Source organism: Corapipo altera, unplaced genomic scaffold, assembly GCF_003945725.1.
Source record: "Corapipo altera isolate COAL_440 unplaced genomic scaffold, ASM394572v1 57, whole genome shotgun sequence".
NCBI lineage: Eukaryota > Metazoa > Chordata > Aves > Passeriformes > Pipridae > Corapipo > Corapipo altera.
In genome coordinates this window covers 8436676-8463035 of record NW_020884905.1, presented here as the reverse complement: position 1 = coordinate 8463035, position 26360 = coordinate 8436676, and the positions used below count along the sequence as shown (strand labels likewise).

The 26360-nt window shown below is 41.8% G+C and overlaps 2 protein-coding genes across 17 annotated transcripts in view; one reads left to right on the top strand and one right to left on the bottom strand.

Moving 5' to 3' along the window:
* DOCK7 (dedicator of cytokinesis 7) overlaps positions 1–26360 on the bottom strand; it is a 95066-nt gene that overhangs the window by 35208 nt on the left and 33498 nt on the right. For all 14 annotated transcript variants that reach the window (XM_027651749.1, XM_027651750.1, XM_027651751.1 and 11 more), the window contains exons 12-22: positions 25626–25768; positions 23153–23246; positions 21986–22148; positions 6841–6958; positions 6004–6074; positions 5084–5222; positions 4798–4899; positions 4446–4532; positions 3468–3699; positions 1971–2135; positions 537–706 (exon numbers count right to left, since the gene is read on the bottom strand). In XM_027651749.1, coding sequence (XP_027507550.1) covers positions 537–706; positions 1971–2135; positions 3468–3699; positions 4446–4532; positions 4798–4899; positions 5084–5222; positions 6004–6074; positions 6841–6958; positions 21986–22148; positions 23153–23246; positions 25626–25768 — 1484 coding nt within the window. The remainder of the gene's footprint in view (positions 1–536; positions 707–1970; positions 2136–3467; positions 3700–4445; positions 4533–4797; positions 4900–5083; positions 5223–6003; positions 6075–6840; positions 6959–21985; positions 22149–23152; positions 23247–25625; positions 25769–26360) is intronic.
* On the top strand, positions 11828–26345 carry ANGPTL3 (angiopoietin like 3). Of its 3 annotated transcripts, none has more exons than XR_003529043.1 (8): positions 11828–12424; positions 13495–13605; positions 14361–14478; positions 15184–15297; positions 16175–16270; positions 18043–18315; positions 19782–20126; positions 26235–26345. XR_003529043.1 is itself a non-coding variant. In XM_027651765.1 (7 exons), exons 1-7 carry the CDS (start codon positions 11828–11830, stop codon positions 19961–19963), a joined length of 1491 nt encoding a protein of 496 aa, XP_027507566.1. In that variant the 3' UTR covers positions 19964–21267. The 3 variants fall into 3 exon arrangements, 1 of the variants encoding a protein (XP_027507566.1); XR_003529042.1 differs by lacking the exon at positions 26235–26345 and adding an exon at positions 24167–25335; XM_027651765.1 differs by lacking the exon at positions 26235–26345 and having other exon boundaries at positions 19782–21267.

The following is a 26360-nucleotide window of genomic DNA, read 5'->3' as shown; positions in this document are numbered from 1 at the left end:
TGACTCTCACCAACCATCCCAAATCTCCTCTGGGCCATGCAGGGACCAGGAATATTCCTGCTGTGTGCAAGGTACCTGCTCTGGACATGAGGAGTAGAGAAATCTGAGCAGTCATCAGTGCTGAACACAGAGGAAGAGAAAGAGATTTGGGTTGGGAGATAAGAGTGGAGTCACAGAGTGTAAGGTTTAGGGAGACAAAACACAGCTGGGCACAGGATTTGGCTGCTGGTCATGCAAAAAGTGAGGCAGTAAACCCATTCCTAGGGGAAACAAGTCCAGAAGGACTTTTGCCCCCAGGCACCACGCTTGTGGCAGCAACACTCCAAGATGGGTCCAACAAGTCAGAGAGATCAGCAACTATTTTCAAGGAGTGGAGTTTCAGGAGTGTCATCAGCAACCAAGACGAAAGGTCTAGGAAGGGACTACCAGGACATTTTTCACAGGAAAAAAAAATCACAAAACATTCCCTGTTATTTCTTTGAGGATGAAATAAGAGGTGGTGAAGCTCCCGTGGCTCTCCGGCCACACTCACGTACCTTGGTGCCGATGATGGAACGAACCTCATCGTCCGGCGATGTCGGGGTCCCTGAGATGTCGGGGTTGCTGTTGCTGAGGCTCCGGGATCGGTTCAGGTTCAGGCTCGCCGGTCTCACAGCAGATCGAGCCATGGTAGCATAATGCACTGATCCCCCCAGGCCACCAGGACCTGCACAGGAGCATCATGTTAGTCCATCCATCCCTGATCCCAGGCTGCTTCACACCTGCCTCACACAGCAAACCCTTTGGATAACCAGACTGTAAAGAATTCTCCCCTATGCCTTCCCACTGAGGGGAAGGTGCTGAGGTCACTCGGTGTGTTCAGCTGGAGAAGGGGAGACTGAGGGGAGGTCTCATTGCAGTTACAACTTCCTTGAGAGGGGAAGAGGAGAAGCAGGCACTGATCTCTGCTCTGAGGGACCAGGAAGAGGACCCCAGGGAATGGCCTGAAGTTGTGTCAGGGCAGGTTTAGGCTGGATCTTAGAAAAAGGTTCTTCCCCCAGAGGGTGAGCACTGAACAGGCTCCCCAGGGCAGTGGGCACAGCACCAAGGCTGACAGAGCTCAAGGAACACTTCACTGATCCTCTGGGGCACCTGGTGTGACTCTTGGGGATGGGCCTGTGCAGGGCTGAGGGTTGGACTTGCTGATCCATGTGGGTCCATTACAACTCACATATTCTGTGATTCTCCCCTGCCCAGTTCTCAAAGGCAGAACAGGATGGGCATAAAAAGCTATTTTATCCACTGATCTCTGAGAAGCAGGAAGCTCCCTGAGGATTTAGGCAGGAGGTGAGGTATGTCTTTAGCTAAAGAGATATTATCCAGACCTCAGACTCGAAACCCACCACAGGACTGGGCACAGTTTTAAGTGCAAAACCTTCCCAATGCCTCTGAGAGGTTCCTCACTCTGCACAACAGTCCTTCCAAGGCCTGGTTTTCTGTGCCTGTCACTCACAGCACCTCTTTCCCATGCAGATATACCCCTTGTTCTCAGCAGGGCTGGAACTAATTTGTTTCCCTCCTATGCTCAGACAAGTATTTCACACTCCTTTGCCAGTGTTTAAACTTTTGCTGGAACTGGATAAAAGCATAAAGTACTAGTGAAGGAAACTGGAAAATATGACAGGCCAAGAGTGCACCAACTCTGACTCACCTGCTACAGAACAAAACTAAAAAGCAAGTATTTTGCCATAATTCACAGTCTTTCAGCAGTGACACTGTTATTTAAAATCATCAGATACGTAAATCTCTGACACGACTAACAGTAATTAAACTCATCTCTTAAAGGGCTACACTGGATCACAGAGAAAATTAATAACAGGGCTTGGCAGGCAACCAGACATGCAGTTGGATCTCAGGAGCACCTGCCAGTAAACACTTTCTGCTTTCTTTTGACAAAGTGGGATTTGAAATAAAACGAAAAACAGAGGTACCTGGTGATGGTGAGTTGGGATAGGTATTGGGTAGGCGAAAAACATAATAAATATAGGAAGCAAGAAGGCTGTTCCTGCCATGCTGGTCCTGGTTTCCATCCAAGTTCTTGTGAAGTCTGTTTATGATCGATGCCATCGCTTCAAAAGATGCTTGGCCCAGGTTAACTGCAAGCAATAAGTGAGGAGTTTGTTTTAGATTGCAGCAGGACCCATGAGAAAATCCCAAATGTCCCTTTTGTCCACCTTCTGAAGGAGAAATGGTGGAGCTTGTTAGAGTCTAGCAAGCATTTCTCATCTGAAACTGAACCTGGTGTTTGAACCAGATGTATTAAAGAGCCTGACAGGAGAACAGGTGTTGCAGTGATTTTATTAATAACAAATTTAATATATTTAGGTCGATTTCTGGAATCAGCCCAACATTGGTTACCAAATGCAATGGTAATAAGATCATGTTTTTGCTTATCCTTTTCTCAGTTAAATATTTCCTCCATTGAAGCCTAAGCCAAAATACAAACTGGATCAAAAAGAACTATTCCATTCTGGTTTGGAAAAAAAAAAAAATTGTTCTAAAAACGAGCACAGAAATCTGCATGAGAAAATGAGAAATCTCCATTTTTTTCTACATGAAAAAAATTTGTCCTGAAAACAAGCACAGGAATCTATTCTAAACAGATTAAGGATGAAGTAGCTGAAGGCTGCAAACCTTATTTAAAAAAAAATGCTAATGTCCTCAATGCTCCACACAAACAAACCAAACCAATACAGAACACTGAAAGAGTAAAAGAGTTTTAAAATATAAAGTAAAAGTTCAAACAAAATTCTTCCCCAGAAAGACAAAATTATTAAATAATTGCTGTATTTAAGGAAATATTTTCACAAGCATTTTTAAGCAGTCTTAGATACTTATATTCCATCATGTCCAAACTCAGGTTTTCTACCAAAAAAATCAGCAAAACCTGCTATTTTAAATACTAAAGATCTAACCCTGACTTTAACTTGAGATATTTTGTACAGCCAGAGCAGTACAAAAACAGGGAGTAAAAGGAGGGATTATTCATGCTGACAGTATCAGATCCACAAGATCTGCAGGAATATGCAGCCTCTGTATCTTCTTATCTTACCTACTTCCAGATTTTCCAAGGTGACTAGTAAGGCTGCAGTTCTTAATTTCTGATTGTCAGGAGAGAAACACCTTAACAGGCTCCAGTGCTAGAAACATGCTGAGCATCCAACTCCTGAAAACCAGGCTCCTTTCTGGTGCCTCAACTTGGACATCAAAATTACCAACCACTCTCGGAAACTTTATATTAAATATTGCTCCTGTGTACATCACTACAGATTTGGGTGCCAGCATGTTTTAGTTGGAAGACACATGGTATATTAGTGGCATTAAAATAAAGCATAAAAATGGACTTTTTTATTTCTACATAAATATGATAAAATTGGAAGTGTCAAACTTTCAGCAATGTAATTCTCTATAAAACTTAAATAAAATACCTATTTGGCCTGCAATGACAGGAGGTCTTACTACCAGAAGGATCAGTTTGTCAAGCAGGAGATGAAGAAATCGCACTACCGGCTCCAGTTGAGAGGAATTTAAAGCTGAAATGCTGCTCTTCAGTTCATTTTCCAAGTTGTTTTCCATAATTCTCATGTCTCCTATTCGCACAGGGAACATGTGCTCATCCAGAGCATGGACAAGTGCAAAGAACTTGTCAAGATAAGGGTCCTACAACAAGCAAGAAGCCAATAATCAGCAAGAAGCTCCAAAACTAATTCCAGTTTCTATGGATTTGTACCTCATGGATGGATTCTCACTCTCATTTTTCTATCTGGTCATTAAATCTCACAAAATTAGCAGAAACTCAACATCTCTGAGGGATTTGCCCACATATCTAACTTAATTTAATTCTAATTCTAGTTCAGGGCAAAACTAGAGTACCCACAGACTGTATATCCTTATAAAAACAGACAAAAAATGCACTAAAATCACATGACTACTTACAGCACAAATAAGCCACAAAAAAAACATCCAAATGACAAACTGGGAATTAATTAAAAAAAAGTTTAAATTATTAGACAAAGTGATTGTCATCCTTCTTTTCGGATCAAAGACATATGGAAAATACAGGGAGAAACAAGAGGCAGAGGGGAAAAGGAAAAACAAGAAAACATCATATGTCTGGGCTGTATGTTAGAGCTGTTTTATTAAACACAACAGCTAGGTCTGAAAACACTGTTGGCCATTCACCCTTTGTGAGTTATGGTCAAACTCCTCATATTTTTAAGCAGAACTTCTCAAACATACTCACAGCCAAATGTGGAAAACCAGGTCTGCTGGTTCAGAACTGAAAATGAGATTGTAATTTCACTACAAGTGATTATTACACCCTCCACAGCATCAACTTTGACAGTGTTTCAACTGTCAAAAAACTAGCAAACTCTTCTATGACAACGACTGCTCTTAAAATCTACCTGAGTGTGAAGGGATGACACTGCAACAACTTCTACGTTGAAAACCCCTTTGTGGTTATCCACCCACTTCATCCCAGGGAGTGGAACCTGCAGGTTGATAAAAGAATAAGTGAGGACTCGACAGAAAGCAGAACTAAGGCTTTTCTATTTGAAATTGACATTTCTTCCCTTTTTTTCTTTCAGATCACACATGTGCCCACACACAAGCACACATACCTGCCTAAACAGTATTTAATAAATAAATAACCTGAGAGTTGAAAATACATATGCACACACATAAATATGTACACATACATCCTCTCACTTTTTAACCCATGTATTCTGCTGCTTTTCAGCAGGAACACAAACTCACCTCTGGAGAAAGGACTGAATAAGCCTGTGGTGGTTTTTCCAGTGAAACAGGGAGGCAGAACTGACCCGTCTTTAACCGCCCATTTTGAAGCATCGGTATCCACTGTAATGAGAAGGAATTAACAAAAACAACACATTTCTTAAGGTTTTCTGGAACTTTGCAGGCTTCACTGCCAAATACTCAAATTCTACAGTGGGATATGAGTTGACAGTGATATTAAAAAAACTGCCCACGAATGCATTTGAATATAACCTGTGCTGAAAAACAAGGATGGAAAGACACTTACAGTGTATCCGACTGGAGTCTCCAGGGGTGTGTTTTGTTTTTGTTGACAACTGACATGGTAGAAAGTAAAAAGCAGGTGGTGGTGATCGGTCAGAGTGGCTGGAAGCTTGATCTTGATTTCCTCGTGAAAATCAGGCGATCTGTACAGAGAGCAGAGCCTCATCTGAGTCATCCATACAAACAGAGTGGTTTACTACCTTATGCTTGGGACCGAATCCCTTGAGTTAAAGAATCTGGAGGGAAGGGAGTATATGGACTATCCCAAGGGATTAGAACTTCACTTTCTAGTCATCAAGGGCTGGAAAAACTTCTAGTACACAAAAAATAGGCAGCAGCCCCCTCCTCACACAGGCACCCTGAACCACACTGCTCAATAAACTCCACTCTCAAGGGTGAGACTGCCACAACCCCAACCTGCAGGACAGGAGTCTCTTCTTGGTGGTACACCTCTCCCTGGCACAGCTACAAAACCCATTAACACGTTCCTGCTGGATTCAGGAGTCCTCACTCCAATTGCAATGGAATTATTTTCAAGACCAAGTAGTTTCTATTTGTAACTAAAGTCTAAAAGGCTCCAGCAAAACAACAAGCACATGCTAACATAAGTTTATAACATAAATCTTCCTGACTACTAACCAGGAGTTGTACTCAGACCATCTGCTGAGCTGGGCTACGTGCTCAGGATCACACAATGCTGGTTTGTACACAAAGACTTTGGCTCCCAGTTGTCACAAAATTCTCAGAACAGCATCAACTGACACTGCAGTCATTGTGAGTGCTGTCCAGGCACTCATTGATAAATTATGAACACTGAGAGTCACTGGTGAGTTACTTCACTTCCACACTGGTAAAGCTTCCCCTGGGTGGAATCACACTTTCCACATGGGGCCATGCCATTTCCCAAGCTGTCATGTGTTTTACCTGTTGTGATACACTACTGCTGTGTATGCTTCTTTGGAAAATTCAGGACAGCTGGATTTGCCAAAGATGACCTGCAAAAAGAGAAAAAACACAGAAATCTCCCTATAAAACTGTGCCAAGAATGTGTTCCATAGTCCTGCAGAGACATTTATAGCTCCATTTACCAGTGTGTGCATCTGTACAGCTACATCTGCTTGTTTCCTGCCCCTTCACTTATAGGCAATGTTTTACTTAGTCACGGATGAGTCACAGTTTTAATAACCCCAGTGACACTTGCACACAGATATGGCTGAAGAACTGACAAATGCAATCACCTCCCACAGACCCTCACTGAGTGTGGATCACTTCTGGCCCTGGACACAAGTCTGTCACCTTTAATTTTGTTGGCATGGATGCAAAGATGCTGTTCCAAACACAAGGGGTGTCCACTGCAAACACAGAATCATAAAATCACAGAATGTTTTTGGTTGGAATGGACCTTAAAGCTCATCCAGTTCCATCCCCTGCCATGGGAAGGGACACCTTCCACTAGACTAGCTTGCTCCAAGCCCCATCCCACCTGGCCTTGGACACTTCCAGGGATGGGGCAGCCACAGCTTCTCTGGGCAACCTGTGCCAGGGCCTCACCACCCTCACAGTAAAGAATCTCAGGTTAAAATTCCAGCTACTTTGCAAACTCTCTACAAATGTACTCTCTGCTCTGGAGTATTGTAATTTTATACTCCTCGAAACTTGTAATTTTGAAATGTATTTCAGTGAGGTTTTCTTTAACACAGGGGTTTTATGACTTCAGCGTGTACTCTGCCTTCCACACAGAGCACAATGTACTTCCCTCACCGGCATGGCATTGCTTGGGTCCTCTCCATACATGAACTGGACTTTTACAGTGATATTCCTGGCAGATCCTTGGCGGTTGGCAAAGTTAAGGCTCTGTGGATAGACATAAAGTAGATTCCTGCAAGACACAAAGGCATCAAGTGATGAGAGGGTTCAGACATTTATTAATGCTGTTATTTAAACCCCTGTGGAAATAGAGAGTCAAAATGAAGGTTTTGACCCCTTATTTCAGACATCAAAAGACATAATTTTAAACTCTCATCATATTTTGAAATAGTTCCTGTTTAGAAAGGCACTTGAAAAATACATAAAAATTTCCCAGTGATTCTACAATATCAGAAGTTTAGGTGGAAATAAAACATGATTGTTCATATATAAAACTACTGAGAGGTATTTATTTGCTCAATACAAAGCAGCTGGTTTCTCTTAAATATCCCCCTCCTTGTGGCCTGTCCTTTTTTTCTTTTTTTTTTAAATCTCTTGACACCATGATGACTCCAGGTTACATCTGAAAATGGATTAAACTAAATAGGTATCTGTAGCTTCAGGTAATGACAACACTCCCAGGTATCTAAAGAACTGCTTCGGAGACCGAAGTAATAAAGTGCTCATCACATCCACAGGGAACGTGGCAGGATGTAATGGGAGGAAATTGCAGCACAGGAGATTTAGGATAGACATGAGGGAAAATGTTCTGGCTCTAAGGAGAGTTAAGCAGTAGAACGAATTGCCTGGGAGGGTGTGAAATCTCCATTTTCTGGTAGTTTCTGAGGAGAGGTGAGGCAGACACCCCTCCAGATGGGTTTATAGACAAGCCCCCTTCACTGGGCAGAGGACACACTTTGGAAACCCCTTTCAGCTCTGTTTCTTCAAGTCTGTGATTACTTGAACAGCGATGAGATGCAAAATTCTGCAGTATTTTCCATCCTCTGAGACCCACTGAGTCTTTGACAAGAAGGTGAAAGTTGGATTCACACTTCATTAGCAAAACTGTCCACTATAAGTCCCCACCTGCCTTATAAGCATATCATTTAGACCTGGAGAAAGTCCCTTGCATATTCTTTTAAAGTAAAAAAGACAACAGCCCCAAAACTTTTCCACTCAACACTCAGTTATTCAAAGGAAATGTACCTTCTTTAGCCCCCAAACAAGCCAAAATATATGCATTATTATACACCTTTAAAAGAGCCTGGAAATCCCTAATCCATCTCCCACATAGCCCTGCTCACCCCACCAGCATCATTCCCCCTTGGACATCCCGGCTCCTATAGCTCCAACCACAGGATCCAAGAGGGATGCTCACACTGCCTACTCATGTGCTGCCTTTATCTGCCAGGGATAAACAACTGGCACGTTGCATTTTACCCAAACACTGAAGAACCAGCTCTTTAATACCCCTGGTTTGTAGGGTAAAAGGAAAAGGAGGCCCCTTTCCCTGCTGTCCCCCTCTGGGAACTATTCAGCGGATCTGAACACAATTTTTAAGTAGTTTCCAACTGTTGCTTGTCCCAGAGAGACAGAAAACAACAGATGGGTACAGAAAAGTGAAGTGAGCAGCACAGCAGGACAACATTTAAGGCACAATAAAGCAGCTGCTGTGGAGTGCCGGCAACAGGAGGATGAAAACAAAGATACTCTTTTTTGGATTCTCAGGAGGGTGGTAACTCAGTGAAGGTACCTGGTCCCTTTTTAGATGCCATTGGTATCCAAAACACATGCACTGGGCTAGAGGTGGGACCCTCCTGGAGGAGCAGCTGGAAAGAGGGGCTGCCCTAAGCTGTCTGAAATGGCATCAGATGTCAATTTTTTGGCCAATGAATCCCACCCAAGGACTTGGTTCTGACAGCAACTCCATTTGCTCCCCAATAGCCATGGACAGTCCCGTCTATACAGACATGGGCTAACGCTGGTCCTATGGAATTCCCTAAGAGCAGTCCAGCTGTACAGCTCCAGACAGATATACAGGGTAGGGCTATGAACCTCTGCTTCACCCCTCCAGGCAGAGGAATATGCTTAGCTGGCATGTGGGAATTCCTTCCCTCTCAAGTCCTTCATGGTGAATTAAGTTTTTGAATCCCATCCCCACTGGTCACTTTGCCTAATCAGCGCTCTAGTACTATTTCAGAGGGGGCCTGTGCCATTTTTGTGACTCTCCTAAATTACTTTGTTCTGGCATGAATACATTTGCTCCTTGATGTTCTTTTTAAAATGAAAATGGGTATGAAAATTTACTCTAAAATGTACCTTGCTCATAAAACTTTTATTAAGTATTATTAGTGCTTAAGAGAAGGATTTAAGGTATTTGTGAAGCCAGGCTACAGGATCCCTATATTAAAGGCAGTCTTATGCTTGGACTGATTTATGCTGAGCCTAAGCTTGCAGTTCTGTCAGGGCTTGGCTGCTGGGAGGGAAGGAGACAACTCACTGGGAGCAGGATCCATTCCCCCTCGTCCTGTCCCTCCAGGCCCTTGTCCGAAGTCCCTCTCCAGCTCTCTTGGAGACCCTTTAGGCACTGGAAGGTGCTCTAAGGTCTCCCTGAAGCCTTCTCTTCTCCAGGCTGAACATCTCCAGCTCTCCCAGTCTGTCGTCTACTCTACACAGGCTTAAGTCACAGATTTTCCTGTCTAAGCACAGTTACAGGAGCCATGGAAAGGGACTGAGGACTGAAACACTGACAGGAACGTTAGAAATGTCTTGATTTCTAACAATAAAAGCTTCAGCCAGGAGCTTTAAACCCAAGGACTTGTGTCTGGAGCCTTTATTAAAATGCTATGCAAAATATATGCAAAGCTTACCCTATTACCTCAAACAGATCTCAAAAGTACTTCTACTTCCATAAAATGAATTGCTACAGTGCAAAGGCTTCCCAAGCCACGGAAATAATGGCACCAGGCACTCCTCTAAATATTTATGTAATGTGATTGCAGTCATCTTGCAAAATCCATCATAAAGGTATTAAAACATTAAGAGCTGATCCTAACTCTTAAGAGGGAATTCCTAACTATCATGAAAATGTCCCTTTTCAGTAAAACCAGAGACCTTTTGCTTTGCTTTATTCCTACTATAAAAATCATTTAAAGCCCATTTAATCAGGGTCACCCAGGTGCACGAAGGATCTCCAGGATCATGTTTGTTATATACATCTTTCCCTGACTGGGCTAACAGCCTTCAGAGGCAGGATTATCCCTTAGGGTTTCCACAGCTCCTGAATCTTATGGTTTAATCATGCCAGAAGCTTTTCCCCTCTCTGCTTTCCTATGTCCTGGTTTCCTTATGGACTCTGTGACTGTTGTGACATCTAAAGGTGATGTTTTGTAGTGAGCTTTTCACTGCCTGACTTCATTGGCCCTGCCATTAATATGGAAAAGTGCTTGGCAGCTAATTGTGATTTTTAATATTTGACATCAGAGTATTTTGACTATCTTTCCCCTCTGGAAAACAAACCTTTCTAAAGGGTAGTGTCACATCCAAGCAGCACAAGCAGCACATGGGACATGCAGGAGCTCCTCAAGCTGTAAACCTGGTTAAATGTCTGTTCTCCAGCTGCTATTTCTTGAGTAACTTCCTATGTTTTTCTAACGACTAAGCCAAGAATAAGGATTTTTGGGGGGTGATGGGGTTAGGAAGAATTCAAAACTATTTAAAACAAACTAGACAGACTTCTGGCAAGAAACAGTTAAAACAACAGAAAATTATTAATTTGAAACCCCATAAAACCAAAGCCACTTAAGTACTTTGAAGCTAACTGCAGAAATTCTATAATCTGGGCAACCTAAATGCTTATCATGCCAGAAAATTCTCTTTTAAGAAATCCCCATTCTCCCCAAAGTTGGGCCTGATGATCTCCATGCTCCTGCTATTTTTCTATATTTCAGATACTCCAGTAAGTCTGATCCAATACAAAATATTCTCCAGCAATTAACCTGAGATCTAAAATACTTTCACAGTATTTAATTATGAGTGGGGATGTTACCTGTATTATTACAAACCCTTCAACACACAGGAAGTTCAACATATTAGACAACAACTTCATTTTAAAAATATTTTTTCTATGGATGCTTCATGTCATACATGCATTTGTACATGAACAACAAAAAGTCCAGGGGAAGAATTACTAAACATACAAAAATCTAGCTACCTAAAAGCTCTCCCAAGTACAGACTATATTATGCATGGATTGCTTTTGATTTCTTGGATTGCTATGAGTGATTCCAGAAAGAGAAATACCTTTCACTCACACTGCAATACTACTCAAAAAACATCCATGTTTCCATGCAGAGACCCACTGTAGAACAGGGTATTTACTTCAGAGCACTTGCAGCCTTGCTTTATGTAGTGTGAATCTTAAACAGCAAAAAAAAAAGGGTAAGGTGAGAAATGTGAGATATTATTTATCTCACCCACCTCTGGAAAGCAGCTCTTAAAAAATAAGTTTTATATGGTGTAAATTACTGCACAAACCTTAACATAGTAGAATCACATCCAGGCAATCTCTGGACCTAATTCCCTCTTTCTCACTTAATCTGAGCTAGATGACAAGTAAATCCACTGCAGCACAATGAGTTACATCAGAAAACGGTACAAGATGAGAATCAAGTCATGTGAATCATCTGGGAATATTTTGCCCTTCCATAGCTTATCAAGGAGCTGCACAACCTGAACACCCAGTGCTCTTAAGTGTGGTAAATCCTTTCATACTCCTGAGGCAATAAAAGGAATCAAACAACACAAACAAGTAGCAATTTGAGTCCTTATCAAGATTATGACCCAAAATTAATCTATTAGAAAGAGTTGTGTGAAAAACACTACATCATCAATAACATTTTATAACAGAAGGTCTGGCAGGTGGAAAAGTTCAGAGCCAGTTTAATCAGCAACGTGCCCGTCTCTCAGTTTTATCTTCCCAGATATCAACCTACATCTGTGAGGGGTTACGTTCGTGCACATACACAGTTTAATGATCAACCCACCGGCCGCCTCTTCTGAAATGAAGAGGAGTATAAATAGACCCAATTCTGCAACTCAGAGCAACCACACAGCAAAAACTATTAGCGGGAAAAGTCTCTGCATCCTGAATGAGCAAAGAGAAAACATGAATATCACTCTGGTCCTACTATTCATGGCCCCCCTTGCTCTTTCAGCAGACAAGGATTATTTCTCCGTTGATTCTGCTGGATCTCCTGAGACCAAATCCAGATTTGCCATGTTGGATGATGTACGAATCTTGGCCAATGGACTCCTGCAGCTCGGGCACGGCCTGAAAGACTTTGTCCACAAGACCAAGGGGCAGATGAATGACATCCTTCAAAAACTTTACATTTTTGATAGGTCCTTTTACGAGCTCTCCCTGCAAACCAGCGAAATCAAGGAAGAAGAAGAACAGCTCAGGCAAACCACGGCCAGACTGCAGATCAACAACGAGGAGATAAAGAATCTCTCGCAGGAGATGAATCTGAAGATCGAAGACCTCATTCAAAACAAAATCCAGCTGCAAGAGAAAGTGTGGGGACTGGAGGACAAAGTCACCAAACTGGCCATCATCCAGCCTTTGATGCAAGAGACAAAAGAGATTTCTTCACTCAAAGTAAGTGACCTGTGAAAGGCCCTGACACACAGAGCCCAAAGTTCACTCTAACGCCATTATCAATAGTTATGCAACAGAAGCTTGTGCTTTCCCTTCTCTTCACTGTCATACTATTCTGTATTTTGAGAAATCACTGCATTAATCTTAAAAGAATCACTGTCTTAATCTGATATATTGTACATTTTGCAGTAAAATTCCCCAGTGAAATCAGTGAGAAATTGTGAAATTATAAAGCTCTGTATCATTTTCAGTATTTTTGCAAATCAAATTTAGGATATTTTGTTATCATGATGATAAAAAAGTCTTGCAATGGGGAAAATTATGTGATTCCCAAGCTGATGAGTTGTCATCATCTCATCCCAAATCAATGCACTAGGAACTTCCTGCTCAGTTTAGAAACAGGGAGTTTAAACCTTTAAAGAGGGGCAGCTATAGAATCCATATATCCACCAGGACCAAAGAATCTTACAAGTGTTGATAAAATTAATGTTTAGAGAATTATACCTCCAAGTATTTACATGGGTATGAGGTTTTCTATGGAAAAGGAAGTGTTAACTGTATTTTGCAGAAGCATAAAAAGTCTAAGAAACTAGTTAAAGAAAATACTGAATGTTTGTGTCAAAGCAGATGAAGCCCAATCTCCCAAATCCCAATCTAATACCCTAAACACTGGGAATTGTTCTCTTTTTTGGTCAGTGACATACACCTAATTTGAATCAAGGGCCAATCCCACAGAACATAAATTGTTCTGGATGTGAAAACGGAAGGAAAGCAACAACAAAAATGGTCTACAAAGCAGTTTGTCTTGGAAAAAAATGGGTGTTTATTACAGAAGGAAAGAAATTTGCCCCTTTAGAGGCAAAGCAGACACCCCTTTGAAGCTCGACTTTGATGATCCTTGTGGGTCCCTTCCAACTCAGGATATTCTACAATTCTCTTGAAAAGGAAGGGCAATGACCAATAGTTTGTGCCTCTCAAAACTGGCCCCTTGACAAGAGTTAGAGAGGCAGCACCACTGTGAAGGTCTTCTATTGCTCCTAACCACAACCACTCTTCCTTCCTGCCCTCAGGCTTTTGTGGAGCAGCAGGATAATGACATCAAGCAGCTTCTCAAAATCGTGGAGGACCAGCACGTGCAGCTTGACAGGCAGCACAACCAAATCAAGGAGCTGGAGGACAAGGTACAGGAACCATATCTGCTCCTCTTTTCACCTCTCCTAACACTGAAAGAGTTGAGGGCCTCATTCAGTTTGGGGATGTAGAGGAGAATATGAACAATTTTGAGCACAAACAGGTGAGAGGCTGCTGTACTATGGCCAGGAACAGCTCTGAGATATTGTCTCTCAACACCAGGTTGCTGCATTTTGTGACTGCTAATTTTGTTTTTTATCTTATTATCTATCATATTATTGTTCTTCCATTGGTCTTGAAGTCTCATTACTTTCTACCTCTTTCTGCTTTTCCAATATCCACTCCCCCAGGGAGCCACGTTCTGCAGTACATGTGTCACTGTAACACCAGGTATAACAGACATAGTCATATTTAACTTATTCCTAAGAGGAGGCTATAAAAGGAAAATGCATTTCAGCCTAAGGAACTGTGGGTTCTGTGCTCTTTAGATGTTGGTATTATTTGTGTAAGTGATGTCACCTGAGGAAATAAGTTAAATCTGTTTGCCCATTAAGGTGCTCCTCATGAGAATGGGTCATTTACTTGTCTCATGAATCCTACCTTGTCTGAGCAGTGGCTCAGTTGACATTCATGCACCTGAAATCCGCCAGTGTGGTGCTAAAGTTATTTTTATGTGGCAAATCGGGTATTCTAATGGATTACATTCACAAAAAAACTTATTCTCAGCACGGTATTATTCAGCTTGATCCACGAATCTCATCATTTCAGAGCCTCGGGAAATTAAGTGTAATTATGATTCTTTCAGCTAAATCACATAGAGCTCCAGGAACTCACAGAGAACTCCTTCATGGAGGAGCAACCAGAACCAGAGACTATCCCCTTTCCTGTGCTCAAAGCCACAGCTGGAAGATACAGATCTGATGGTGAGACCTCATCTCTCAGACATAACTACACCACACATTGCATTCACAGTATCCTCTGTGAAAGTTTTGAGTCAGTATTTAAGTCAAAGACTAAAACTAAAAGACTCTCATGTTATACACAGGGGTGTGGGAAGGAGCTACATTTCTTCCTTTGGAAAAAATACCATCACCTATTTAGCACCACTACAGGTGTACTTGTCTCTGGGGTGACCCATGAGAACAAAGTCCAATAATGCAGCAATCCTGTCCTCAGGATCCATTCACCTCTTGTAAATATGTGCTGTGGCCATCCTTTAACCCATGTCTGTGTTGCAGAGTATGATCAGAGAACTAATTTACTTCACACCATCTAATTAAAAGATTCAGAAGAGCTTTCTATACAGTTGAAAGGCAGTGGTGAAGCCCAGCAGGGGAAATGGTATTTATAGGGAACTTTACATGGGGTAGAAAGTCCATTTGTCAGAGTCTAGTCTTAGGCCTTAGAAACTTTCCAGAAGTCTCCAAACCGAAACCTTGCCTATCTTAAAAAAATTCAGGCAGTTCAACCTATGTACAACTTGGCAGTATTATTATGCTCAAAGTAGTCTCCCCATTCCATGGTATTTATTATAAAACTCCCAATATGATAATTCTTCTTTTTTTTTTTGTTCTCAACTTACCACACCTAAAACAGGATTTCTAAATGCCTGCTGTTTGCTTTCCCAGGTGGTGCTCCTGACTGCACTGCTCTCTATCACAGTGGTGAGCGGTTCAGTGGTGTTTACACCATTAAGCCCAACAGCTCAGAAGCCTTTGATGTCTACTGTGAAATGAAATTTGGTAAGAGCTGTGCCAGCAATAGTCTCATTTTCACATAAGTAGCTTCTTATAAGTCAAACAACTGTGTCTCATCACAAAGTACACAAAAACTTACCGTGATTTATGTATCCTCTTGACTTCTCCTACTGGCCTGCCTGTGCTCTGAACTCAGGTTTTCCATATCCTGAAATCTCCTTAACACTGCTTTCATTCTTTACTCACCTTACTCACCTTTTGCTTATACCAAGGACTTTCAATTATATGACATCAATTAAGTATATCAAAAGAACAAGCCCCTTTAGGCTATATAGATAAAGAACAAGCCCCTTTAGGCTATAGATAATTTATAGGTAATTATAAAAGCCATTGTACGGCAACCACGAATAGATCTCCCAGGGAAAAGCAAACAGTGGATGTGTAAATAGCCCCACATGGGGCTGCCCTGTGCAAAAAGCTCCTTTGCTTACATTGGTTGAAACTGGTGAAACGAGGGTGTCGTGACCTGGTCAGGAGAAAGGCCCCACTGAGCTCCAGTGGCACTTCATCCCTCCTCCAGAGCTGTACCAGCAGCCAAGCACTATCAGCAGAGCGAATCTGACAATCTGATCCAACGCCTAGAGCTTTTCACATCTCTTTTTTATCATCTTCTCTGTCTCTCAGCCCTCATAAATGAATGAAACCCAGTTAAGGCAGCCTATCAAAGCCAGTCCAGTGAGCTGAGTCACCACGAGCATGGTGAGGACACTCTAACGGCCCCACATTCTCTTCAGCTGGGCTCACTTGAATTCCCTTCAGGAAGATTTTAAGTAACTCATTCTACCTCAAAATTAGAACACCCAAGAGCACACTCATTGACAGGCAATAAGGCCAAGTTGAGACTCATTTCCCCTTTCCACAGGCACCTCCTGGACTGTAATCCAGAAGAGAGTGGATGGATCACTGGATTTCAACCAAACCTGGGATGCCTACACAAAGGGGTTTGGTGATCTCAATGGTAAATATGCCTTTTTTTGTCTCTTTGTATCAATTGATTTGAGAAGCTGAATCTTCTTATGGAGAGGTGTTCACATGAGAGCAGGCAAAACCTGCAGTAAGATCTGAACAGGTGACTGATTCAGCAGACTACCACAAAGCACTTACCAGAACACACAACTCAGTAAAATTCTCAAAGACACCCCTTCAATGTGTGTTTAGAAACTGAATCAGGCCAGAATGCTTTAAACGTTATTTTATCAAGATTTTACTACTGATAAAAGCACCACCCAAAGCCTTTAAAATATTCACAAACGCAAAACCTCACAAAGTTTCTGTCACTACTTTCTCTCAACCTCTGCAATCCTGTTTCCCCTAAAACCATGACAAGAATTTTTCCAACCTCAAGAGACTCGAATGCTGTGTTTGCTCCCCTGAGCAAACACATCTGGCTCCTCTGTGCGGTGGCCAATCCCCTCCATGGTGGCATAGGGTGAGGAAACACCCACATTCCCCCGTTAATCATCAACTCCAAGGAATCTGCAGCACCAAGAGCTGCCCAACAGCAGCTCTTTGCCCATCCAAAGTATTTTCCTTATTTTTCTCACAGAATTAGATGAGACTCCTTTTGTTTAGAAAATATTTTTACTTTCTAGGCACAGTGCAGATCTAAACCTCACCAAGGTGGGCAGCAGTATTGACTTATTTCCACATCTTTTACAATAAAGAGCTGCTGTATCTCAACCTTTGCCTCAATTTTGAGACAGTAACTCACAACTGAGGTAGATTTTCATCTGTACAGTTTTACTGATCATATTGAAAGCTATAATTGCTCCTTGAGTAGTCTCCAATTCCCAAATACAAGAGTAAGCCACACCTTTTCAGTGTAAGGTTTTACATTGTTCTTAGTTATGTCCTACTCAGTGCATGTTCTGAGGTGATCAAATATACCAGGTTACTGCTACTAACCTGCAAATGGTGGGACTATTTTACTCAACCATCTTATCTTCTATGGCTTTAAATGCCAGCTGCACACATGGCACTCACATTCAGCCACACTTTCTACACATGGCAATTACCTGCACTGATAATCACCTACTTAATGAATATAATATATGAAACTAATTAAACTAATTTCCAAGAATTCTAGTAAAAGAAAAATTCCCTTTTTACACAAGGGAACCCAAGTTTAGTTCTGCAGCTCTTTCCCTAGAAAATGCAACAATTGCCATTAGATTTTATGTATGTCATTTGCTTCATTTGTCACACAGTTCCAATTACATGTTTTAAATGTCTCCCTCTCAGAGTTTCACATGAGGTGGGAAAGTTAAAGAGAGAAGCTCCAGTTCATTTATATCTCTTGCTTTTATTGATCATTGGTGTGCAATTAAACAGAGGTAAACAAAAAGAATGTAGCAGCAGACCTCTGCAAAGATCAACAGTCCCCAAGACTCAAATTATTGATTTTATTAAAGCAATTAATAAATCCTTTTAAATACTATTTTCACACATACTACCTACAGGTTATCTGTAAAAGCAAACTCAATAGCAGTGTGAAAAATGTGAGTTTTTAGGGAAAGTGTATCACACAGCCCTTTCCCCACAAACTTCTGTCCCTCGTCCTCAGCTCTGACATCTCCCAGGTCTGCCCTTGTGCAGATTACTTGAACATATATTTTCAAATATTTATATTTTAAAGGTGAACAAGCTGAGGGATGGGTTAAAGATCTGAAATACATGGTGTATTTATGCCTAATTCCACATTAACAACATTTATTTACTCCAACTTTGCAGAGGAATTCTGGCTGGGCCTGAACAAGACCTATTCCATCACTAAACAAGGGGATTATATCCTACGGATTGAGCTGCAGGACTGGAAAGGAAACAAACGTCACATCGAGTACTTGTTCAGCTTGGGAGGCCCCGACACCAACTACACCCTCCAGCTTTCCCGGATCTCCGGGAGCATTCCCAATGCCCTCCCAGAGCAGACAGAGCTGCAGTTCTCGACTGCAGACCGTGATGTGGACACAAAACACGACTCCAACTGCCCACAAAACTTCCTAGGTATCAGTATGCTGGGAATATTAACATACGAATTGCTCTGTTGCATGAATTATAGGATCATAGAATCCTGGAATGGTTTGGGTTGAAAGAGACCTTAAAGCTCACCTAATCCACACCCCTGCCATGAGCAGGGACACCTTCCACTAGCCCAGGTTGCTCCAAGCCCCATCCAACCTGGCCTTGGACACTTCCAGGGATCCAGGGGCAGCCACAGCTTCTCTGGGCAACCTGTGCCAGGGCCTCACCGTCCTCACAGAGAAGAATTCCTTCCCAATATCCCATCTAACCCTGCCCTCCTGTGTAAATTACCAACATCAGAAACAGAACAGGCAGCACAGGTTGAAATAAACCCCCAGCATGAGATTTTGAGCTATGAAGCCAAGGGCAGTCCCTGCTCTGATGCTTGGTCTGGTGTGGCAGCCCTAGGTGGGATTGTTTAATGCCTTCTTGCAAGAAAACACAGAAGACAAACTGACTCTTAACTCCATTTTAACTACAACCCAAAAGTTAAGAATGACAGTGAGGTTCCATTCAAAGGCAGATTTTAGTTGTTTGCCAAGTATACATATTATAATCACTTTCAAAAGAGCAGGAGATGCAAGGCTCCTTAGAGATAATTTGGTTAAAGGGTTCTTAATGCTTTGATTTTCTAGAGCTTTTATGTTTGCCAGTTTATAGAAAAAAGCAAACAACTGAAAAAGCAATTAAATGATTAAACCACAGAATACAGAATTGCCCTCCAAGGCACCTGCTTCATGCAACAAACATTTTGTAGATCCTCCTAGGCTTGAAAATTGTGAATGTCTGAAACAATGCCCAGAGTGTCACTCAGCTCTTGGGTTCAGTTTTGGGTCCCCAGCAAGGGACCCAAGGAAGACATTGAGGGGCTGGAGCACGTCCCAAGAAGGGAACAGAGCTGGGGAAGGGTCTGGAGCACCAGGAGCAGCTGATGGAGCGGGGAGGGGCTCAGCCTGGAGAAAAGGAGGTTCAGGGGGGACTTTCTGGCTCTCTGCAACTCCCTGACAGGAGGGTGGAGTCAAGGGGGACCAGACTCTGCTCCCAGGGAACAAGGGACAGGACAAGGGGAAATGGCCTTAAGTTACACCAGGAGAGACTTCGATTGATATGATGGAAAACCCCTTCATAGAAAGGGTTATCCAGCCCTGGCAGAGCTGCCCAGGGCAGTGGTGGGAGCTCCATCCCTGGAGGGATTTAAAAGGCATGTGGATGTGGCACTTGGGGATATGGGTTAGTGGTGGCCTTGGCAGTGCTGGAGGAATGGTTGGAATCAGTGACTTTAGAGGACTTTCCCAACCTAAATGGTTCCACGATTTGGGTATACTGGGTAATCATCAATTCTAGAGTCTAAAGCAGATTTATGCTGCAAACAGGAGCTGTTCCTCAGAAACGGAGCAGCATGCCAGAGTACAAGTGGCAGTAACTGACATTCCCACTTTGTTCCTTAGGAGGCTGGTGGCACAGTGAGTGTGAAGAAACCAACCTGAACGGGAAATACGTCACACCAAGGTCCAGAGCAAGACTAGACAGAAGAAAAGGCCTGTACTGGAAGCCTAAGAAAGGAAGATACTACTTGCTCAAGTCAACTAAAATAATGATACACCCAACGGATTTAAAAAGCTTTGACTGAGGGCTCGACCTGATGCATTTTAATTCAGAACATACTCACTGAACATTACCACATCAAAGGACTCCATGTTTACTAACAGATGCCTGTCTCAATCCATACCCTGTATGGAGTCTTCTCCAATACATAAACCTGAGGCATCTGAGATGGTCTTACAATACATTTGGTGAGTATTTTTATTCCCTCAAGCCTCAATGTCAATGTGGAGCTTTTACCTCCCCAGGATGAATTCTAATGCTTCGGAGTCAACCACTTACTCATGTACTGAATAATATTGCTTGGGGGAATGGGTTTTCAGGCTGTTGCATTTGGTTTTGGGTTGTGTAGTAGGGAAAACAAAAAAAGTGTTTCAGGAAAAAAAAGGGCTGGCATGATGGTATGGAAAAACATTTAGGTGCTAACCTATAGGGAAAAAAAGAAATTTTGTTTCTTAAAGTAACTAATTTGATGTTCGGTTCATTTTACTGTTGTGGAATGTTTTTGTGAGCAAATGCAAGATGGGTAATTTCCCCTTGTAGGGCTCTGTGTACTCCCAGGCAAGTTCTCAGCAGTGTAGCTGAGGCCAATCATCTCTGGAGCACTGTACTCACACAGTTATAGGTGTGTGCACACACACACATCAGTGAGCCAGAGCGCAGAGCTGATCTTTTAGATACCACACTGAAAAATAACTTCACGACTACGGTTTGTTAAGAGCTAAACTTCAAAGCTTACTGAAATGAGTAAGAGATCTGTTCTTCTCATGGGAAATGAATCAGAGCCAACCCTTTGTGACTTCTTAGTACAACCAACTAAGAAACAAAATGAAAGACCAAGTGAGAACACAACAAAACGCCTTTCAAACAGAGAACAGCTGCCTGTGGGGCAACTCCAATGGGGCCAGTGGTACCAACCCACACACCCTGTAGGCACAGCCCATGTGACAGTGTTGGTCCAGCTCCTGAGGACATTCCCATGTTTAACTTCAGCTGCAGGACACTCTAAGGATCAGTCCTGAGGGATCCAGACCCCAACTGCAGTTACAGTGAGTCATATTGACTTGTCTATCTCACCTAACCCTTGTACAGTACAGATTTTTTATCTCAACATTTGCAACCACACAGAAAATGGTTTTAAATTGTAATTTTCCAGAGCAAACCAACTGTGAACAGAATGTGCTAATTACAGAAATACCACAAAGAATACTTCTACTTCTCATGGATTTATTATAAAGAAGAGATCAAGCAGTGCTGCTTATTTGTACTGGTGTATCGTAATGTTTCATTACCTGTCCAATAAATAAATAAATATAACTTTTCAAAAGATACAATATGGAACTTGACTAAACTCTTCTTATAAACTTTGGTTTATAAAAATTTGGCTTGTATCTAAATTTTACAAAAAGAAATAATGGATTTGGTAAGTCGGTGAAATTACTCAGCTGAAATTACTCAGACATGTAATGTCTTCAAAGATACTGTGAAAAAGCTTTAAATTAACAATGAACAGAAATCTGCTCCCTGTCTGGTCTTAGTTATAGAAAGGTTATTGTTTTTCAGGATATTCAGAAAAATTTCTTAACTTCCAAAGATTTTTTTTCAGGCATTGTAAACAAAGAAATTGCTTTTAAATCAAAATGGAAATACGAATGAAAACGTTATGTATTTTCTCCATTTTCCTTACTTAAAAGAAAAAAAGTCACTGAAAGTGTCAGAAAGTAGTAAAACCAGTAATAGAATGATGACTTTAGCAGATAGATAAAGGACAAATCCTACATAAAACTGAAAAGAACTAAATGCCATCTTGAATTCTGGGAAATGGTGAAATCTCTCACGTGCTCTTATGCACAGCCAATTTTGGTGAAAATATGTTTGTCCCTTCACAACTGTGTATCTTCTGCTGTGTCACTCTGAACCCTCCTCGTGCCTCTGGCACAGCAGATCTACCCAGATACCAAGTTTTGCAATGACCCAGGTGATAAGGTAGGAATTTCTAGACTTGCTAGTCTGAGGCCCTGAAATGTGAAATGTATTTCAAAGCTCTGACCTGTATGTGGTATTTGGAACGTAGACATCCCTGGCAGGAAACTCCAGGATTTCTCTTGTAGGTCTGACTCTGCTGTCTGGGTAAAGCTTGACTTGCAGCAGCTCTGGAGTGAGACAGTAGTGGGGGTTCTCTGGAGCTGGAGATATGTCTATCTTTAATTGAGCTGTAAGAAGAAAATTATTTTATTACAATAAATAGAAATTATTCAAACAAAAAAAGCATAATCATGCTTTCCTTCTTCTGATTAATATACTACATATTAATTCCATAAATAAACAAATGATAAATTACATCCAATGTGGATTTGTTAAAAACAAGCATCAGCAAGTCAAACTGATATCTAGGGCAACTGGGGAATCAGATAATTAGGACCAACAGGAAATATGTATCATAACAAGTCATAGATGATTTTTTCATAGGCAAACTGGGGAAATATAGTGTAGATAATGCTCCTGTGAGGGCCAACTATTGTTACAAACAGAGGAGGGGTATTGAGGAAGGGTTGAAAAACCCTGAGACTTGTCAGGCTACAAAAACAGAGGTGAATAGGATAAACTAATAATGGTATTCAAGTGCTTGAAAGGTTGTGATCACTACCCTGAGGCCATGGTAGACCACAATCAGTTTAATTTGCAGCAAGATAATTTTGCCAAGTTTTCTTAATGCTTAACCTGAGTGCAAGGGCAGCTGAGTGCTGGGGAGATGATCCAAGGAAGCAGCAGGATTGCTGTCACTGGAGATTTTTAAGAATAGGTTAAGTAAACATTGTCAGGAATAGCACAGGTCAAGGACCAGTTTCACTGCTGGTGTCCCATCGTTTCTGTTTCCCTTTCTCAAGCAGAGGTGGAGTCTGTTCCTACTAACCCAGGAGAGGGATCTCCTTTTGGATAGAGAGTGGAAAACAGGGTTCCTCAGTCTCTGGTGGGTTTTGGGCACTGGGATTTGCATCCTCCTCTCACAGATACTAGTCTCGGTGTGACAGGAGCTGCATGTGCACCTGTACCAGTGAAAAACCTGCCAAAACACACCTTAGTGCTCCTGGTCTGCCATGGATTGGCGTCAATGACTTCTTTAAGGTTCCTGGGTGACAACACCCAAGAACTGAGGAAAACTGGGAAGGATTAACCAAATACCTTAACATGTGACCCAAAAAGATCCCCTTGATACCTGTGATGGGTCTCAATCTCCGCAGCACCGATGACGGGCGTCTCATGTCAGCCAAGAACTTGTACAGATCCTCATCACTCAGGCGATCGCCCTCCTGTTGGGGTAGGAAGAATTTGGTTATCTAAACAATCCACCAGAACGGCCAGAGAGCGAATAAACCATCTCACACTACAGTCTCTTTCCTCTGACATCAAAATGTACCGCCCCAGAACAAGGTGTTAACATTAACATGTTAAATTACACTTCATTTCTCCATCCTTTTCCCTTCCTTTATCCCTTATTAATCATCATGACAGCTACAGGAACTTTTAATTGAAAACCTTTTCTCTTCCCATCAATATTATCTTTTTCAAAACTGAAAATGGCTGTTAAAAGATTTCCCCAAAAATATCCATTTTTTAAAAAGTATAATAGTTTGAAAAAGTATCTGTCATTCAGGTAGTGAGCCTCATTCCTTCTCCTCTGCCCTTCCTTTGGGATGAGCCTAAATGAATCTTACTTTCCAGAAGTGTAAAGAAACAGTGGGAAGTGGAAGGAGTGTTGTCAGTCTTCCTTGTACCACATTCTAGTAGCTCAGAGTTTTGTTAATTTTGCAAACATTACAGAAAATGTGATTCTGCCACTCTTTAACTACCCAAAAGCAGAAGCTATCTGCTAAAAAAGGTAATAAATCACAATATGAAAAAAAAAAAGCAAATGGAAGGATAAAAACACTGGGTAGTATTCAACTAATTAGACTTAAGAAAAAGAAGATAAGAATCAGAAATTTAAAATTTTAATGTTTGGCAGTTTTTTAAGGGCAAATTAATAAAACAAGCTGTTTCAAAGCTGTCAAGAGAAAACAACCTCAAAGTAAATAAATACAGGCTTTTTAAATCCTTGATAACTTAGTGGTCAGTGTGAAACGGTGTTTTACACCAGTTTTATTCCAACAAGGGCTGCAGAGCAGGTCAGGGGAAAGGCTGCATTAGCAATGCAGTAATGCTTTTTTTGCCTTACTTTTTTTCATTGCAGAATTGGATTTTGTTAATCTCCCAAGTAAAAGGAGCTTCCAGTGCTGTTCTGTCACTGACACAGAGCCCCATTTCACTCCTACTGAGTTTCATGGACACAGAGAGCACCAGAGGCAGGAGCGACCCTCACTTACATGCTCTGCACCAGTATGACCTGATGTCCCTGATGACGTTTCCCCTTATCACTACTGTATTTAACACCAGACTTTGGATGGCTCCCCACAGTGCAATTGGCACATAACCAAAACAATCAAGAAAAAAGGAGAAAAAAAAAAGAGCTTAGCCAACTTTCAATGGATAGAACACAAATCTTTGTATTCTCAATGAGCAAGAAATCAGACCAAAAGATATCTGCTGGTCACTGTAAAATCTGGTTTTATACACAAAAGTGACATTGAAATAAAAAGTTTTCTTAACAAGATGTGGCACTAAGCAAACCTTAGAAAACGGTTTCAGCTCATTACTTTTCGCTAAGCTTAACTAAAAATTTTATTCCATTAAATCATGTTTTCTACTTCTTCTTGGGAAAATTTCAAGCTTCTGGCTTAGAAGAGCTGCCACTCAGCAAAGCAGTATCAGAAGCAGAATGCTTTGGTTTCTTAGGGATCCCTGGATGTGTCCAGAGAACTGATGCCAACCTCAAATCACATTGAGGAACCTGGTTCTGAACCTGCTGATGTTTCAATCACCCAGTGAAACCAAAGAAATCAACTGACCATCACAGAATGGTTTGCATTGGAGGGGACCTTGTAGTCCACCTTGTTCCACCCCCTGCCATGGGCTGGGACACCTTCCACTAGAACAGGTTGCTCCAAGCCCCATTCAGCCAGTGACTTTTCCAGTGCATGTTAGAAAAATCTGGAGCAAGAAAAACTGCTGTTCTTCTGTGAGGACCCAGTTCTGTTAACTGGAGTGGTTAAGTCACTAAGCCATAACGATGCTTTAGCATTCAAGTCAAAAGCAGCCAATAATTTCAAGTTCCACAAGATAATTAGTTACAAATTTATTGAAAGAATCCATCAATTGACTGTGGACCCATTACTGGCAGAATATATTATATAATATTATAGAACTGGAAGAAAGTAGGCTATTGGGTAGAAATATCTGTGAGGCCCTGGCACAGGTTGCCCAGAGAAGCTGTGGCTGCCCCATCCCTGGAAGTGTCCAAGGCCAGGTTGGACAGGGATTGGAGCAACCTAGGACAGTGGAAGGTGTCCCTGCCCATGGCAGGGTGTTAGAATGAGATGAGCTTTAAGATCCCTTCAACCCAAACCATTCTGTGATTATATGATAATTAACATCTGATACAATAAACCCACTGCATGATGTTTAAGATCTCCCTGTGATCAGGGAAATATTACAAGCACCACAAATAAGTCATTCAGGTCTAAAGTGACTTCAAATGATCAAACCTCTCTGTCCAAGGAACAACTCCTTAATTAGACAGCTTCACATCGTACCTGTTTGAAGAAGTTTGTCACCGTCAGAGTAGCTGGTCTAAAACTGGTCAGGTTGCAAGCCTCATCCCCACTCGTGGTTCTCTCCAAGGAACGCCTCCCGACAATACTGGAATTCCTCCTCTCTGACCACGAACCTTTACGTTCTGCAAAAAATAAAGAGGGGAAAGAAATTAAAAAAGAAAGCAAAACAACAGTCCAAGAGCCTACTTTTGTTCCAGCCAGGATTTCCTTGATTGAGGATGGCAGAAGAGGTGGTTATGCTCAGGCAATCCCATCCCAGAGGCTGTGAAGCACAGCTGACTCCTGCTCCTCTCACAGCAACCTCACTGCAATGCCTTACTGCTATTATAAAGGTCTTTATCATGTTGAGATTTATGTATTTCTCTTGCTCTGAAAGATGATGAAGTTGGCAGTTTTGGGGATGCTGAAGAGCAGTTTCAGATGAGCTATGCGGTTCACAAAGATTAATCCACTCCTTTGGAAAATGTTCATCAGCCTGGAACACTCTCTCAGTCTTAGAAGCTTGGTTTTAAATAATATAACAGATGGTTTGCTTGTAAAATCCTTGAAAGATAAATCCATTTGTTATCATGGACTTTTCTGTTTTAGTTCAACCATGACCCCAGACTATCAGAAGGCCCAGGGTGGGCGGGGAGCAATAAAAGGAGCAACGGCAGCTACAGGGTATGAATCCAGACTTCAGTAAACTCTGGACTTGCCCACATTCCCTCATGC

Excerpts from the sequence above, each read along its gene's own strand:
- ANGPTL3 (XM_027651765.1), top strand. The coding sequence starts at position 11,828 with ATGAAGAGGAGTATAAATAGACCCAATTCTGCAACTCAGAGCAACCAC. Across the intron at positions 12,425-13,494 it reads AAGAGATTTCTTCACTCAAA|GCTTTTGTGGAGCAGCAGGA; the intron begins GTAAGTGACCTG and ends TCCTGCCCTCAG. Across the intron at positions 13,606-14,360 it reads TCAAGGAGCTGGAGGACAAG|CTAAATCACATAGAGCTCCA; the intron begins GTACAGGAACCA and ends TGATTCTTTCAG.